Here is a 13,872-nt window from a genome sequence, read left to right on the forward strand (position 1 = left end):
ATTTGACTCTCAGCGACTACTGGCTGTTCGCAGACCTGAAAAAAAATGCTCACCGGTAAGAAATTTCACATGAATCGGTTATCGCTGAATCTGAGCCCTATTTTGAGGCAAAAGATAAATCGTTCTACAAAAGTGGTATTGAAATGTTAGAGCGACGCAGGAATGATTACGTTGCTCTTGATGGCGATTCCATTGATGAATAAAGGTTATTTTGAACCAAAAAAATCGTGTTTTCTTTCTTAGGCCCGCGACTTTTCAGCCCATGTGTTGTTTTGACTCATTCAGTCAATCACAAAGTGTAACTTCGGGCGGCTCACTTCATTTAATCTGTTATTGCGTTCCAAGTGGAAGAATTCAGAAGCTTTCGACGTATGTTTGTTAGCATTAACAACAAAATTTGTATATCTTCAGTTTCGTGAAACGTTCCAGCAGTAGCTCATATTTCCTTGTAGGAAATTGGAATGTCCAGGAATTTTAAAATCCTGTTTACTCAAGTAAGCAATAAGCATCAAAACGATTTCGTATTTTTGCTGCATACAAATATATAAAATTACCATTAAAACTCATCAGTCCTACATGTTACTATAAAGCTGATATAAAACAACCAAAGGCGAAATATTCAGATGTAAAAATGCAGAGATTGATTGCTTGACTTCTGCACTAATAATGTAATGATTGAACTTTTTTACAAATGTCAAAATGGAAAGACCTAAAATAGCTTTGCTAATGCTGTTAAACATATTAGTTTTTTTTATTTAAAAGATATTTTATTCCGGCCTATTTGCGTACAAGCTTTACGTGGCCGATTTAGCTGAGTTTTTAGATAATTTTTTTTTTGTTTTGGATCTCGTTGTCACCCTTTTTCTAGGGGGAGAGGAGCTTCCATTTTCCTCCTGCGATGATTGAGGGGCAGTCTGTTCGTGATTCGTCTCGTCATCCATTGCCGTGGTATTGTTGTTGATTTCGGTGCTAGTTGCTGTAGATGCGCCTTGTTGTACATTGTTTGCAGTTGCTGATTGGTTAGATGGTAAGCTGTTAATTGCAACTGTCACAGGTGTACTGGGGTTGCTTCGGGTTGGTGTGAAGGAAGCACCGTTGTCCTTTGGTATAGTTGTCTCCTTGTCCGGTTTATCACATGGCTTACCATAATGAACAGCTTTTTGGCAATATTGACATGTGGCCATCTGATTGTCATAGGTAACAAGTGATTTGCACGGTATTCTTGTATCCTGACCGAATGTCACATAAGAAGGTATAGGCCTCCTCTAGCGCATGCGTAACAAACGTACGCCATTTAGAATACCGGGGAAAAAATTCTTCCACTTTTCTTTTTCGATAGAGAGAATCTCTCCGTATTGGGACATGGTTTTGCGAATATAAGGATCGATGACGCTTGAGGGAAGATCATGCACACGCACTTCTATAGCACTATCTTCCATATATACTGGAATGTTGTACTTGATATTTCCATGCTCCACATAGTGCACATTATTATTGTCTTTAGCAAATTGAATTGCATCTAACTCTTTATAGAACTGGATATAAACAACATTATTGGTCTTATTGCATTGAAGTAAATGCACACGTTTAATGTCATGATGCATTTGCTCCTTAAGCAAACCTTTAGGTTCACGTATCGAAGGTCGAATTTTGCACTGTTTGAGATCAACAATAATTGTATTCTTTCGTAGTGGCGGCAGTAGCTTTTGTTCGTTTGGTTCACTCATTTCGAGGTCGTTCTATTGTTCACTACACAATACTGTACTTGGTTTCTTCTGTCCCGAACGTAAGCGGTTTTGGTTTATTGACTGACTTGGATGAGATGTGAAACCGAACTGGTACTAGGTTTGTTGTCAAAAAAAACATTCACCCGATTTAATTTCTCTTTTATTATTGATAAACTATACATGTAGAGATTTGGAAATAAAAAAGAAAAAGTTTTACCTTCGATGAGCCTCGATCCTTGAAACACCTTCCTTTATCGTTCTCTGTTGAAGTGCCGGTTTCTTTTATTTTAACTATACCGCGTATGAATAAGTTCAGCGAAACATATCCAGTTTAAACCTCATTGTGATCTTGTTCAGGAAATTTTCATAAGCATTATTTTCTAGTCGAAATTTGTGATTGTTAGTTTTTTAAATATATTCAATTTGCAATGAGCTGTTCTTGGAGTATAAATAGCTGAATAAACAAGAGAAATGAAATCATCATTTCGAAACTTCCATTTCAGATATTCTTTCGTCGATAGCGTCATTCCGACAAATCTCATGTGTGTGTGTAATAACAGCACGTTCTTTTTGTGCCGAATACCAAAGCAAACAGACGCTTGTATTTTTTGCTGTGCTCAAAACAAATTTTAATTGTGTGAAAGTCAACCCAAAAGTTTTTTCTGACTTTTTTATAGTTTTAAAAATTGACGAGCATCAATCGGAACGGTGAGTGGATTGAATATTTTTTGAGGTGAAATCGGTCTATTTCGTGAGTTAATACCGAATGCTATCAAAATTTTCGCAACCAAAGATTTGTTTTGTCATTTTCAAAATGTCTACCGATTTCGGTTACCGGAACCCCATTTTTTTCGACAAACCGTGTGAAATTGTTAGTGATATGCAGGCTGCTGTCGAGACAAAGCAAGCCAAAGTTTTGGCCAAACATCTAGCTGCTCATACAGCAAATGCTCCGACTAAGAAAAAACGTGGAATACCGGCCAAATCTACACCAAAGGTGTCATCATCCAAATCATCGGTCAAGAAAACCAATGCGAAATCACCATCACACAATGAAGATTTTTGTCAAAAACGCTACCAAAAAGAATAAATTCTGTTTTTTCTTGGAATAGCTGCAGTCTTTACTTATATTTTTTCTTTTTTAGCGAAATTTCTTGGGGTCCCGGTACCCGAACACCTTTTTTTGAAATGGCCAAAAATTATCACTTTACTAAATTGACAATAAAGTTTTTTCAATCAAATTAATCAACTTAGTTTCTCAATCAGTGGCTAGCTAGGGACATTAGCTTTCAATTGATTTATATATGTCCGCATAATGTGCACTTAGTCAGAAGTTATAAGCCTAAAATAAAAGGGTGCCGGTAACCGAACACTCTATCCTACAATTTTCGAACTACTTTTTCTGCGGTATTGATTTTTAGAGCCAAAAACATGATATTGTATTCGATTTTAACACGATTCATTGATTGAAACTCGAGTCATCAGTAAAATAACATGGTGAATCTAGTAATGAGATGACTATAGGTACAATATCCCTGTATAGCTTAAACGCCATGTTAAGAGATTACAATACGACATTTATGTTCTATTAGTGTTGATTTCGAACCAGTTCAGTTCTGTCGTCGCCTAATGCTTGTGATTAATAGGGTATGCTGCTATCAATAAAACTGGCATGGCTAATACCCGCGAAATGCTTCGTGCATGCATATTTTAAAACGGTACTTTTTTATTGATGGTACAGACAGCGAATATGACTTTTGTTCCGTATATAAACCACAACACTACTTGTAGTGTAGTAATGACTCTGAAAAAATTTTTTACTGCATACCTTGAGAAATATGAACCAAATCAGTTGCACCTTAAAAATATGCGAATATGAAAATTGCAATACAATTGATTCTAACTGCTTTATACACCTATATAAAAATAACCATGAATATAATCATTAAGATCGTTTTCAATTGTTACCTTAAATTTACATCAATTTACGGCCCTTTTATGCTTTTATTTTTAACAATCAGCCAATCCAATCGTTCAAATATAACCAGAAATGCTCCCCTCCTGAATCTGAATCCAGAAAACGATTCACACATAATGCGAATGAAATATTTTGTCAATATCCAATCAATTCCATTTCTGCAGCTTCCCAAAAGCCCAAATCGCGCTCCCGGGAGACGCCTAAACAATGCCGTGCACCCACATTTCCTATCACCAGCGGTCCTAAATTATAAATTTATCGTCTTCCAATTCAAATGAAGCAATTCAAGCCTGCTTCGATTGTGGTTTAAATGTTTTCGCCAGAGCCGTACCACGTGTCCTGCGGGGGAGGGGTGAGGCGATTGTTTGCGCTATTCACGCATGTGTCACCACCGTATGTGGCATTCAGACATGGCCCCGTGCTGTGTGTAGCCGTGCTAAAACCGTTTCATACATAATTTAACCCGAGCATCACATTCATGTAAACGCTGTGGTCGGTTTTGAGTTTCGATCGAAGAAACATATGCTAACTCTTGGGTCTTCTGGTGCAGACGGGGCCGGAATCAGTGCTGGGAAAGCTAAGGTTTTCCAAAGCCATCTATACTGTTTTTGCTACTACTCGCACGTCAATATCAATGTTTCCATGAATTGGTTGTCAGACGATTGGCACCACGCAATGCCGTTTTTTTGTTGTTGTTGCCTACTCGATATTGGAAAAATCTAGCAGGCTTTGCGAAATGGTGTGTCAACCGGCAGTGAAACTGTCTCAACGCTAGAAGAAACGAACAAAATTACGAAAAGCGAAAAGACAGTTGCTCACAGCTAGCAAAAAAGAAAATTCCAACGCTTCACAAGCCTACTATGATCGACCGAATTAGTTCATGTTTTGCCGTACGTTGAAATCTGAATAATATTCCAATAAATGTCATCGATTTCGCGTTTATTTCGTTCGGATTGTATTTCTATCGTTAGCATATTATTGCAATAAAAATCAATCTTATATTCGCCTTTTTTTCTCTACTCTTCCATGTTTCCCAGAAATGCCGCGCTCAACCGCCCCCCACCAGGAGGACTCCAAGCAATGACTGATGAAAGTCCTCCCCGTCGGCTGTCGCAAATATTTGATCCTCTGACGAGTTTGAGCGATCTCGAGCAGATCCAGCAGCAAATTCAGCAGCACCAGCAACTTCTTCAGCAGCAACAGCAGCAGCAGCACCAGAACCAAAGCCAGCATCAGCCACAACAAAATCTTTACAAATATGCCCAGGGAACCAGCAGTCAGTTGCAGCAGCGACAATCCGGTGGATACAGCAGTTACAACAACACGGCATCCTCGTCGACATCACTATCATCGGCCTCGAATCAAAGTGCCAAGCTGAGCTCGAGCAGTTCGACCAGCAGCTACGTGGGGGGACCTCCGCCGGGTCTGACCCGAATAGTGATGGGATCACGGTCAACCCCCAACAGTCCACGGTTGGCGGCGCGTCGAGGAACGGGTGGCTCCGGTTCCGGTGGTCCGGTGGGTAGCAACCGACCGCCGATGGTTCCTCCCCGGGTGCCAAACGCTGCGATGATTGCAAATCCTTCCCTCGTTGCCCTGGATTCGGACGCTCCGTGGCCGGCTTTCAGCAGCCTTACCGACAGTCTCGACGTACATCAGGTTAACAACTACAACCAGGGGCTTCCGGAGGTAAGGGGGAGGGGGGAAGACAGTGTGATTTACGGATGATTCAGCTTAATTCAGCTCCTGGTTTTCCTATTGCAGATTAATTGGCAGGAGCGTTGCCTGGAACTGCAGCTCGAATTGCATCGTTCGCGGAATCAGGCCGGCCGGGTGCGGGATATGCTGCGTGAAAAGGTAAGTGAGTAATTTACGGTTACGTAGCAGATTTGCTCGAACATGCATTGCAACATTATCGGATCGGAGGGGGGGGGGGGGGGAGGGGGCTTACGGCGGCACCAGCAATCCAGCACATTAAATGACCGATGTGAAGCGGTTTGATTAGTGGAATTTCCGGACTGCCATCGTAATTTCATTTCCGAGATTCCGCTGGTTCGATTTGTTCGAATCTGTCAATCGCTAATGAATCCAATTCCATTTCTAATTAGGGATTTAGTCAACTGATTACAGGACAAACAATAATCTTAAAAGTTTCCACTAGTATATAAAATTTAGTCTAAATATTATTTTAAATTATTAAAATGCTAGCTCGAATTTCTGGTGGTGTCCAAAATTGTTTTTAAAAAGTCAGTAAGTGATCAATACTGTAATATTATTATATACGGATCTTCCTCTGGAGCTTCACCGGCCGTCCGGAAACGGGGCTTTCTTTCGATGCTCTGATTGTGGCCTACAATAGTGCCAAGTTGTTGTAGATGCCGAAACGGGTATACCCGGCGTTCACAAAGTACGACGTGGTGCCGTTCTTTGAACGCGCTCACTCTTGAAAGGAGTTGTTTCACTGTTTTTGCCATCACGGTTAAAGTTCGTCTGATGCAGCTGTCAAATTTTGTCTGCTGACGCATGGGTTACTATGATTAAGGCTGCATGGAAAGTTTCGTTAGTGCGGGTGAAGGTAAACCTATGAAAAATCGGCAATTTTTGTCCATTTTAACCTTTTTTTATATATATAAAAAATAGGTATAGAATTCGCTCAAACTTTCGAAAAAATTTCCGAGGCCCGGAGGGCCGAATGTCATATACCAATCGATTCAGCTCGACAAACTGAGCAAATGTCTGTGTGTGTGTGTGTGTGTGTGTATGTGTGTGTGTCTGTATGTGTGTTGTCAACTAAGAGGTCGAGATCTCAGAGATGGCTGGACCGATTTTGATCAAACTAGTCGCAAATAAAAGGTCTCCCCGTCACCCAGAACGCTATTGAATGGTTTTGAGATCGGATGTTTACTTTTTGAGTTATACGAAGTTTTATGTTAAAATTTTCAGTATCTGTCAGTATCTGTCACAATTGACCTTGAAAACAGAATATGTTTTCAGACTTAGATTCCGCACGGTAATAGCTATCCAACAAGCCATAGATTGTTAAAATCCGTCCATTTTTAACGGAGATATCGAATTTTTTGTGTAAGCGACTTTTCCCCCATATTCCAGCAGTAGAAGTTCTGAGCGCTGTATGGCAAAGAAAGGCTTGGGAGCAACGTAAAACACGATTTTTTATACTGTTACATACAATAGTTTCTAAGTACCAAAAAGACTGTGAACAGCATTATTTTTCATGACATTTTGCCTCGAACCAATTTTAGCACGGTTCGTTTTTGGCAACATAATCGTTCGAATATGACATATTGGAAAGATGGCAGTACTTCCGAATTCTGAACAATTTCATAATTATATTGATTTAAACTGTTTACAGCAATAAATGCTGGAAGAGCAAAACACCCATATACCATTTGAATCAGTTCGTCGAGATCAGCAAATGCGTATGTGACAAATAATTTCACTCAATTTTTTACCTTATTTTCGAAGATTACTCAACCGTTTTCTACAAACTCAGATTCATATGAAAATTCGTACGCTCCTAAACAAGGTTCCTGAAATATGTTTGAATCCGACTTCCGGTTCCGGAACTACAGGATGATATGTGAAACGAAATTAAAATTGGTTAAACATATTGAAACAAATGTAAACTAATCAGGTGAATTTGTCTGACTTCGGCTACACCGATTTTCGAATTCCGGCTCCAGTATCGAATCGTTTCTCAAAGCTCAATCGTTTTCTCAAATAAAGCCAAATCGAATTTCAGAAAAAAATTCAAATTAAAATAAACTTATAGTCCCACACAAAATTAATTAATTTTATTCAATGCTGACTTTCGATTCTGGAATTACAGGAGGATGATGTTTTAAAATTCAAACCGATATAGAAGATGATAATCCCGAAAAGCTTGAAAGTTGGACTCAAAACTATTGCAATTTATTCGTCATATGGCCATACGAATCGGTTTGGTTTATGCTGGTTCCTGAATACCGGCTCTGGAAGTACCTTAAATTACCGTAAATTCTAAAGTGGAACTCACTTCGACATATCATGAAAAGTTTAATCGATTGTAACCTTTTTAGATAGAGTAATGAGTGATTAAAATGTCAAATTGCAGCTTAAAACGACGGTCATTAAAATAATGTCATGAAAACCGAAGAATATTCATGAAAAAAACACATGCGGATTGATAAAAAAAGGTTTCATCTCACTGATAGGTGGATTAAGCACGTTTTCTTTAAATGCATACGTTACATTAGATCTCTACGACTTAGTATTGTGCTGAGTGGTGCCGGAGGGTGCTCAAGAAAAATCATTCAAGTTCAGACGGAGAGTCTAAGAAAGTCAGCTTACAAATTTAGGTTTTACGCCGTGACTGGAATGTTTTTATTATTATTTCTTTGAATAATACAAGAGGCTTGACTAATATTGTCATTTTTTCTGAATTTGAAATTTTATTGACAAAAAATGGCTACAAATTCAATATTTTAAGTATTATGCCACTACTTTTTCCCATCTTTCTGGCATTTCACGGATATCATTTTTGGCAAATTCGAGCGGTTTGAACACGATCCTTGAATCGGCCGAACATATGGGTGGAATTGTCACGGACATTGTTTGCAGTATGCACAGATAGGCAAATGGTTACAGAATCAAATCATCATCTGAAATAGCAGCACGAGTAGTGCACTTACAGATATGCACCAATTTCGATACTTATCATAACACATTAGTTGTAATTGGAATCAATGCAGACTACTGGAAATAATTGATACCCACTCAGCAATGGTTGAGGTATATTTGGTTCACAGAGCGCATCTTCATCGTTTCTGTCGTTGTCGGATTTATCTGTCTTCTTATCGTCTCTGTTCATTCTTACTGGTGTTAGTTGTAACCGAAATGTCTTACTTGTTGAACTGTTGTAGTTGAAAACTTACTTTTCTCCGGTATTTGCATTAGCAACTGTATTATGCCTTGAAAGTACTAAAGTCGCTTGTAGCCCATGTAGTAGCAATCTTATTGGCGTTGGAAGTACGAATTTTATGGTAGAGTAAAGCTTACATAAGGAGTAGCTTACCGAAGAAGTTGACATTTAACAATCAGACCTAGATTTCTTAGCACAACCAGTTGAGCATATTTAACAGAAAAATTTGTAACTCATGACTATATAAAAAACAACGATCTCAAGTTTTGAAAGACACAAAATCTTCATCAACTGAGGGAGAAGTACTAATAATTTGTGATTTTTCCGAGAATTATTCATTCGTTCTAAAAGATGCTGTTCAAAGTAATTATTGGAACAATGATAAAGCAACAAGTCATTCATTTGTAATATATTATAAAGAATCAGGTACGATTACAAATTTGAGTTTCGTTAAAATATCAAAAGTCCTGAAGGATGGCACAATTGCTGCCCAAGTTTGCGTTTCCAAATCATAACGTTTATAAAACAACAAATGAACATAAAGAAGGCAATTTTGGATTGAGCTGAGAAGCTTCTCAATATAAAAATAGGAAAAAAAGTCGTGATTCTCTTTAAATTTAAAATTCACCACATTGTCGTTTTGTTATATACCACATGAAAAATATGACGATGGTACTGTAGAATGGAAAGATATTTATCAACAAACAAAAATGATTCAAGGTACACAGAAATATCATTGCTTCATTCTAATTATAGAAAAGGACATTACTGTGGAATTATGTTCAACAGACACAGAAATGATATATTTTTTAAATATATAAATTTGAGAAAAATAAAACTTAAAACTGTATTGGTGTCGATGCTTTGAAGTGTCAGATCCCGAATTCAGTTTTAGAAATCAGTAACAGAGTTCAGTTTCGGACACTATATTCTGGTTCAGAACCCAGGCCCAGAATCCCACTCCATAATTTAGTAGAAAATTGAGTTCCAGAATCCAGGTTCATATTTCCAGGGTCTCAGAATCAGAATCCTGGATGTTTGCTTAGAACTCGATTCCAGCTTTCAGCTACAGAGTCCACGCACAGAATTGAGTTCCTTAATTCATCTCCAAAGTGCAGTTTCTGAATCCAGTTCCAGATTTTAGGACTAAACTAGATTTATTATGTTTTAAAATTAAGTTCCGGAATCCAGCTCCAGATTTTGGTTGCATAATTCTGGATCAGAATCCTGGTCCTTGACTCAATTACAGAATTAAGTACCGAAATGAGATCCAGAATCCAGATTTTGTCTCTGAAGCGGCGTCCGTAATAAGGACCTAAATTCACTTCACTCGATTTTCACCGTGAAAGGATACCGGTAATAAGGGCCACTGTATTCGATTCTGAAATGCAGGTCCACAACTCGAATTTATATAACAGTTCAAGAATTTAGTTTCCGAATTCAGATCCAGAATTTCAGTCCAGTTGCAGAACATTGTTGCAGAAACCAAGGCAAGAATTCAGGTTCAAAGTTCAGCTACCGAATCTAGACCCAGAATCCGGATTCAGAATTCAATTTCAGAAACTAGATCCAAGTCCTATTTTCTGGTTCAGAATCCAGGCTCCAAAAATCAGCGCCAAATTAGACCCCAGAATCCAGGTTCTTGTTCTATCCTAGAATTAGGATCCTGGATGCTGGCTTGGAACTCGATTCCAGCTTTCAGCTACAGAATCCAGGCACAAATCTCAGTTCCTGAAGTAAGTACCGAAATTGAGTTCCAGAAGCCGGGTTAAGAATTCAGAAAACAGATCCAGTATTTAGATTCAAAATTGATTTTCAGATACCTGTACCAAAACTTAGGCCTTAGGCTTAAGTTCCAGGGAATCCAGGTCCAGAATTCGATTCCATAGTTCAGGTTCGGAATCCAAGCCTTGAACTCAGGTCCAGAAATTAGTACCAAAAATGAGTTCAAGAATCCGGAGTGCGAGTCCAGAACTCGAATCCAGATTTCAGCTCTAAAATACAGGTCCAGTGTTCGTTTTCAGAATGAAATGTAAAATTCCAGAACTGGATTTTTAAATGAAATTCGTCTAGAATTCAGTTTAAGAATTCAGACCGGTAATATGGTAAGTCCAGATTCGACTACTCTTTCGCATGCGAAGTAAATTAACTCAACGGAACTAATTCACTGATAAAAATTGCAAATAGAACACCGAAAAACTAGTATCTATATCTATTACTATCTCGTGACATTGATGGTGAAATAGTAAAAATTTTATAGTGGAATTGAATGGAAATACCGGGAAAACCGGGAAAAAGTCGGGAATTTGGTTGTCATCAATAACAGCATAATCAATGCTCATAATGAAAAATAAGGATAATTTGGATTCTTCTGCTGGATATCTATTAATAAGTACGCATAATGGTAGAAGTAATATCAGGTAACATGTTTGATAATTTTTTTTAAGAATTCTTAGGGGCCGTGTTTTCATTTGCCAGCCAATGATTTCCCTAATTTCACCAAAATTTGTCTCAGTAATGTCCAATTGTGACAATACTTGTTTAGTTATCTTGGTATTGATTTCAATAGGATTCGCAAAATCGACATAGCTGTCGACTTTCAGTTTATCCATCGTTTGCAGGGAACATTTGATTTCCTTCTTTGACAGCTGAAATTGGATTTTCAGAGTTTGTAAGAGCTTGTTCAGTGTCGATGATAGGAGAGTCAAATTTAGATCATCTCAGTCACTAGAGGCATAGATTGTTGTTGTTTTTCCAAAGTGACAATCGTACATTTTAAGGATTCTAGAAGGATTTTGTTCTCTCGCCAAAACTCAACTCTGAAAGAATATCGTATATGTTGTTAGCAATGGCCTCTCGTCCTCATGTGCACCTCGTACACTGCACAACTGGCCAAATAGGCTATGTGAGAACTTGTATGCACACATTCAGGAGAGGCTTCAGTGGCTTATGCTTATGGCAGTTGAAAACAAATTGCTGTCTCAGTTGCAACGTCGAAACGGTACTGATATCATACCATATAAGCAGTGCACAACCCGTAAATTTTGTCACGAGACGCCACTGGTTGTAAGAAGTAATTGGGTTTGAGGGAGGAGTGTTGTGCTTTAGTTCATTCATATATACTAGAGATGGTCAGTACGCGTACGGTCCAAAAGAACTAGTTTTCCTCGAAAATTGAGTGTACTGGAGTTCTTTATTGAAGAACGATAGCTCTCTATTCTTCTCAATAGAATAGTCTTTCGAAACGTTTGCAGGTTTGAGGAATCTGGTAGAAGTTCGCGAACTTTGAAAATATATACAAAAGAGATTGACTACAAAATGTAATTTATAGCTCTCATATTATTTTCGAAGAAATATACAAAGTTTCAGAAAAACGAAAGAACGGTTCAGTAGAACTAGTTCTTTCGGTACAACTATCAAGTTATCAACAGTTCTTTGAAATGAACGGTTTTGCCCATTTCTAGAATACACTTCTAACTTGCATAAGTTTTCCGGATAGCCTTTAAGGGCTGAGGACAGTACCGTAAAGTGGTAGGTTTTTTGCTATTTTCCCGTTTCAAACTAAATTTTCTTGGAAACGGTGCAGAATATAGAAAAACTCACCTGACAATGTCTTCGAAATTTAGTTTTTTTTTTATTCAATATTATAATATAATTTTAAGGCACACTGCTTAAGCTCTAAGATGCCAAGGATATTTACTAATCTTAATTACGACTATATTAAAACTAGAATAGTATCATTATGTAATGCCGGTGAATTGGATATTGCATGAGGGTCTTCCATATGGCGTTTGCAAATATCCATGTTGGCCGCATCCTTCGGTCCGTGTGGGTCCGCGGGAAACACCCCCAGGCTACGAAGGCCTGGCGGGTGGCCCGCATGCTGGTTTTCGACTGGAGCGGTCTTCCCTGGACGATGATGGTGATGTTACGGAAGAGATGAAGAAAAAAAAAAGTAAATATTGTGGAAACGGGGTAAAACAGGGGATGTGGGGACAAAATGTCTGAAAACGATAGAGATCTAATTAGTTGCCATCGAGATGGTGAAGAGACAGGGAAGGGGGAACGAAAAAGTTAGTGACAAAAAAAAGATCTTGTTAGTTCCAATGAAGATGGTGGACAGGGACGGGGATCGAGAGAATCGGGCGGATGTTAGTGTCGAACCTGTAGGTGGAGTTTATACTTTCTGAACGAGGATAAACACATTACACTTGTATATCAATGTGTTTAAGGTACTGGTATATGAGAAGCAAATATGAACTATCCCGACTCGCCAACACATCCCGAACCGGAACCTCAGGCGGTCTACCTCGGGCCCTAAGGGATTCCAGTAGCTTCGACCTGGCGTCACGATACTCTACGCACGACCACACGACATGCTCGATGTCCTGATAACCGTCGCCACAGGTGCAGAGACCGCTCTCCGCAAGTCCAACACGCCGGAAAGTGTAGTGATTTGACATGAGCCGCGACATAACACGAATGAAATCGCGACTCACGTTCATCCCCCTGAACCAAGGTTTCGTCGATACCCTAGGGATAATGGAATGTAGCCATCGTCCCAGTTCGCCATTGCTCCATGAAGTTTGCCAACTTTCGAGAGTTTTCTGACGAGAGATACTGAAAAATTCATTGAAGCAGATTGGTCTTTCATAAATATCACCTTCTAATGCGCCCACCTTAGCCAATGAGTCTGCCTTTTCATTGCCTGGAATGGAACAATGCGAAGGGACCCAGACTAACGATATTAAATAAGACCGTTCAGATAAAGTTCTCAAATGTTCCCGTATTTTCCCCTGGAAATATGGGGGATACTTTCCTGGCTTCATTGCCCGGAGAGCTTCTATTGAGCTTAGACTGTCCGTGACAATGAAGTAATGGTCTTTGGGCAACGTTTCAATGATCTCGAGGGTGTACTGAATAGCAGCTAATTCTGCGACGTAAACTAAAGCCGGATCACTGAGTTTGTAAGAAGCGGTGATGTTCTGATTGAAGATTCCAAAGCCAGTGGACCTGTTGATGTTTGATCCGTCAGTGTGAAACACCTTTTCACAGTTGACTGTTCTAAATTTATTATAAAAAATATTTGGGGCCACTTGAGGGCGCACGTGAGCCGGAATTCCACGAATTTCTTCTCTCATGGATGTGTCGAAAAACACAGTAGAATCAGAAGTATCCAAGAAATGAGCACGGTTGGAAACAAACGAAGAAGGATTAATATTCTGAGCCATGTAATCAAAATACAAGGA

At 39.0% G+C, this 13,872-nt stretch overlaps 1 protein-coding gene across 11 annotated transcripts in view; it reads left to right on the top strand.

Moving 5' to 3' along the window:
* The window catches only part of LOC131426954 (uncharacterized protein CG43867), a 618,008-nt gene that overhangs the window by 195,095 nt on the left and 409,041 nt on the right, over window positions 1-13,872 (top strand). For 10 of the 11 annotated variants that reach the window (XM_058589754.1, XM_058589760.1, XM_058589758.1 and 7 more), the window contains exons 2-3: window positions 4,743-5,394; window positions 5,449-5,562. In XM_058589754.1, coding sequence (XP_058445737.1) covers window positions 4,786-5,394; window positions 5,449-5,562 — 723 coding nt within the window. In that variant the 5' untranslated portion in view covers window positions 4,743-4,785. The remainder of the gene's footprint in view (window positions 1-4,742; window positions 5,395-5,448; window positions 5,563-13,872) is intronic. The other variant, XM_058589756.1, reaches the window with a different exon arrangement.

Source organism: Malaya genurostris, chromosome 2 (genome assembly GCF_030247185.1).
Source record: "Malaya genurostris strain Urasoe2022 chromosome 2, Malgen_1.1, whole genome shotgun sequence".
Taxonomy (NCBI): domain Eukaryota; kingdom Metazoa; phylum Arthropoda; class Insecta; order Diptera; family Culicidae; genus Malaya; species Malaya genurostris.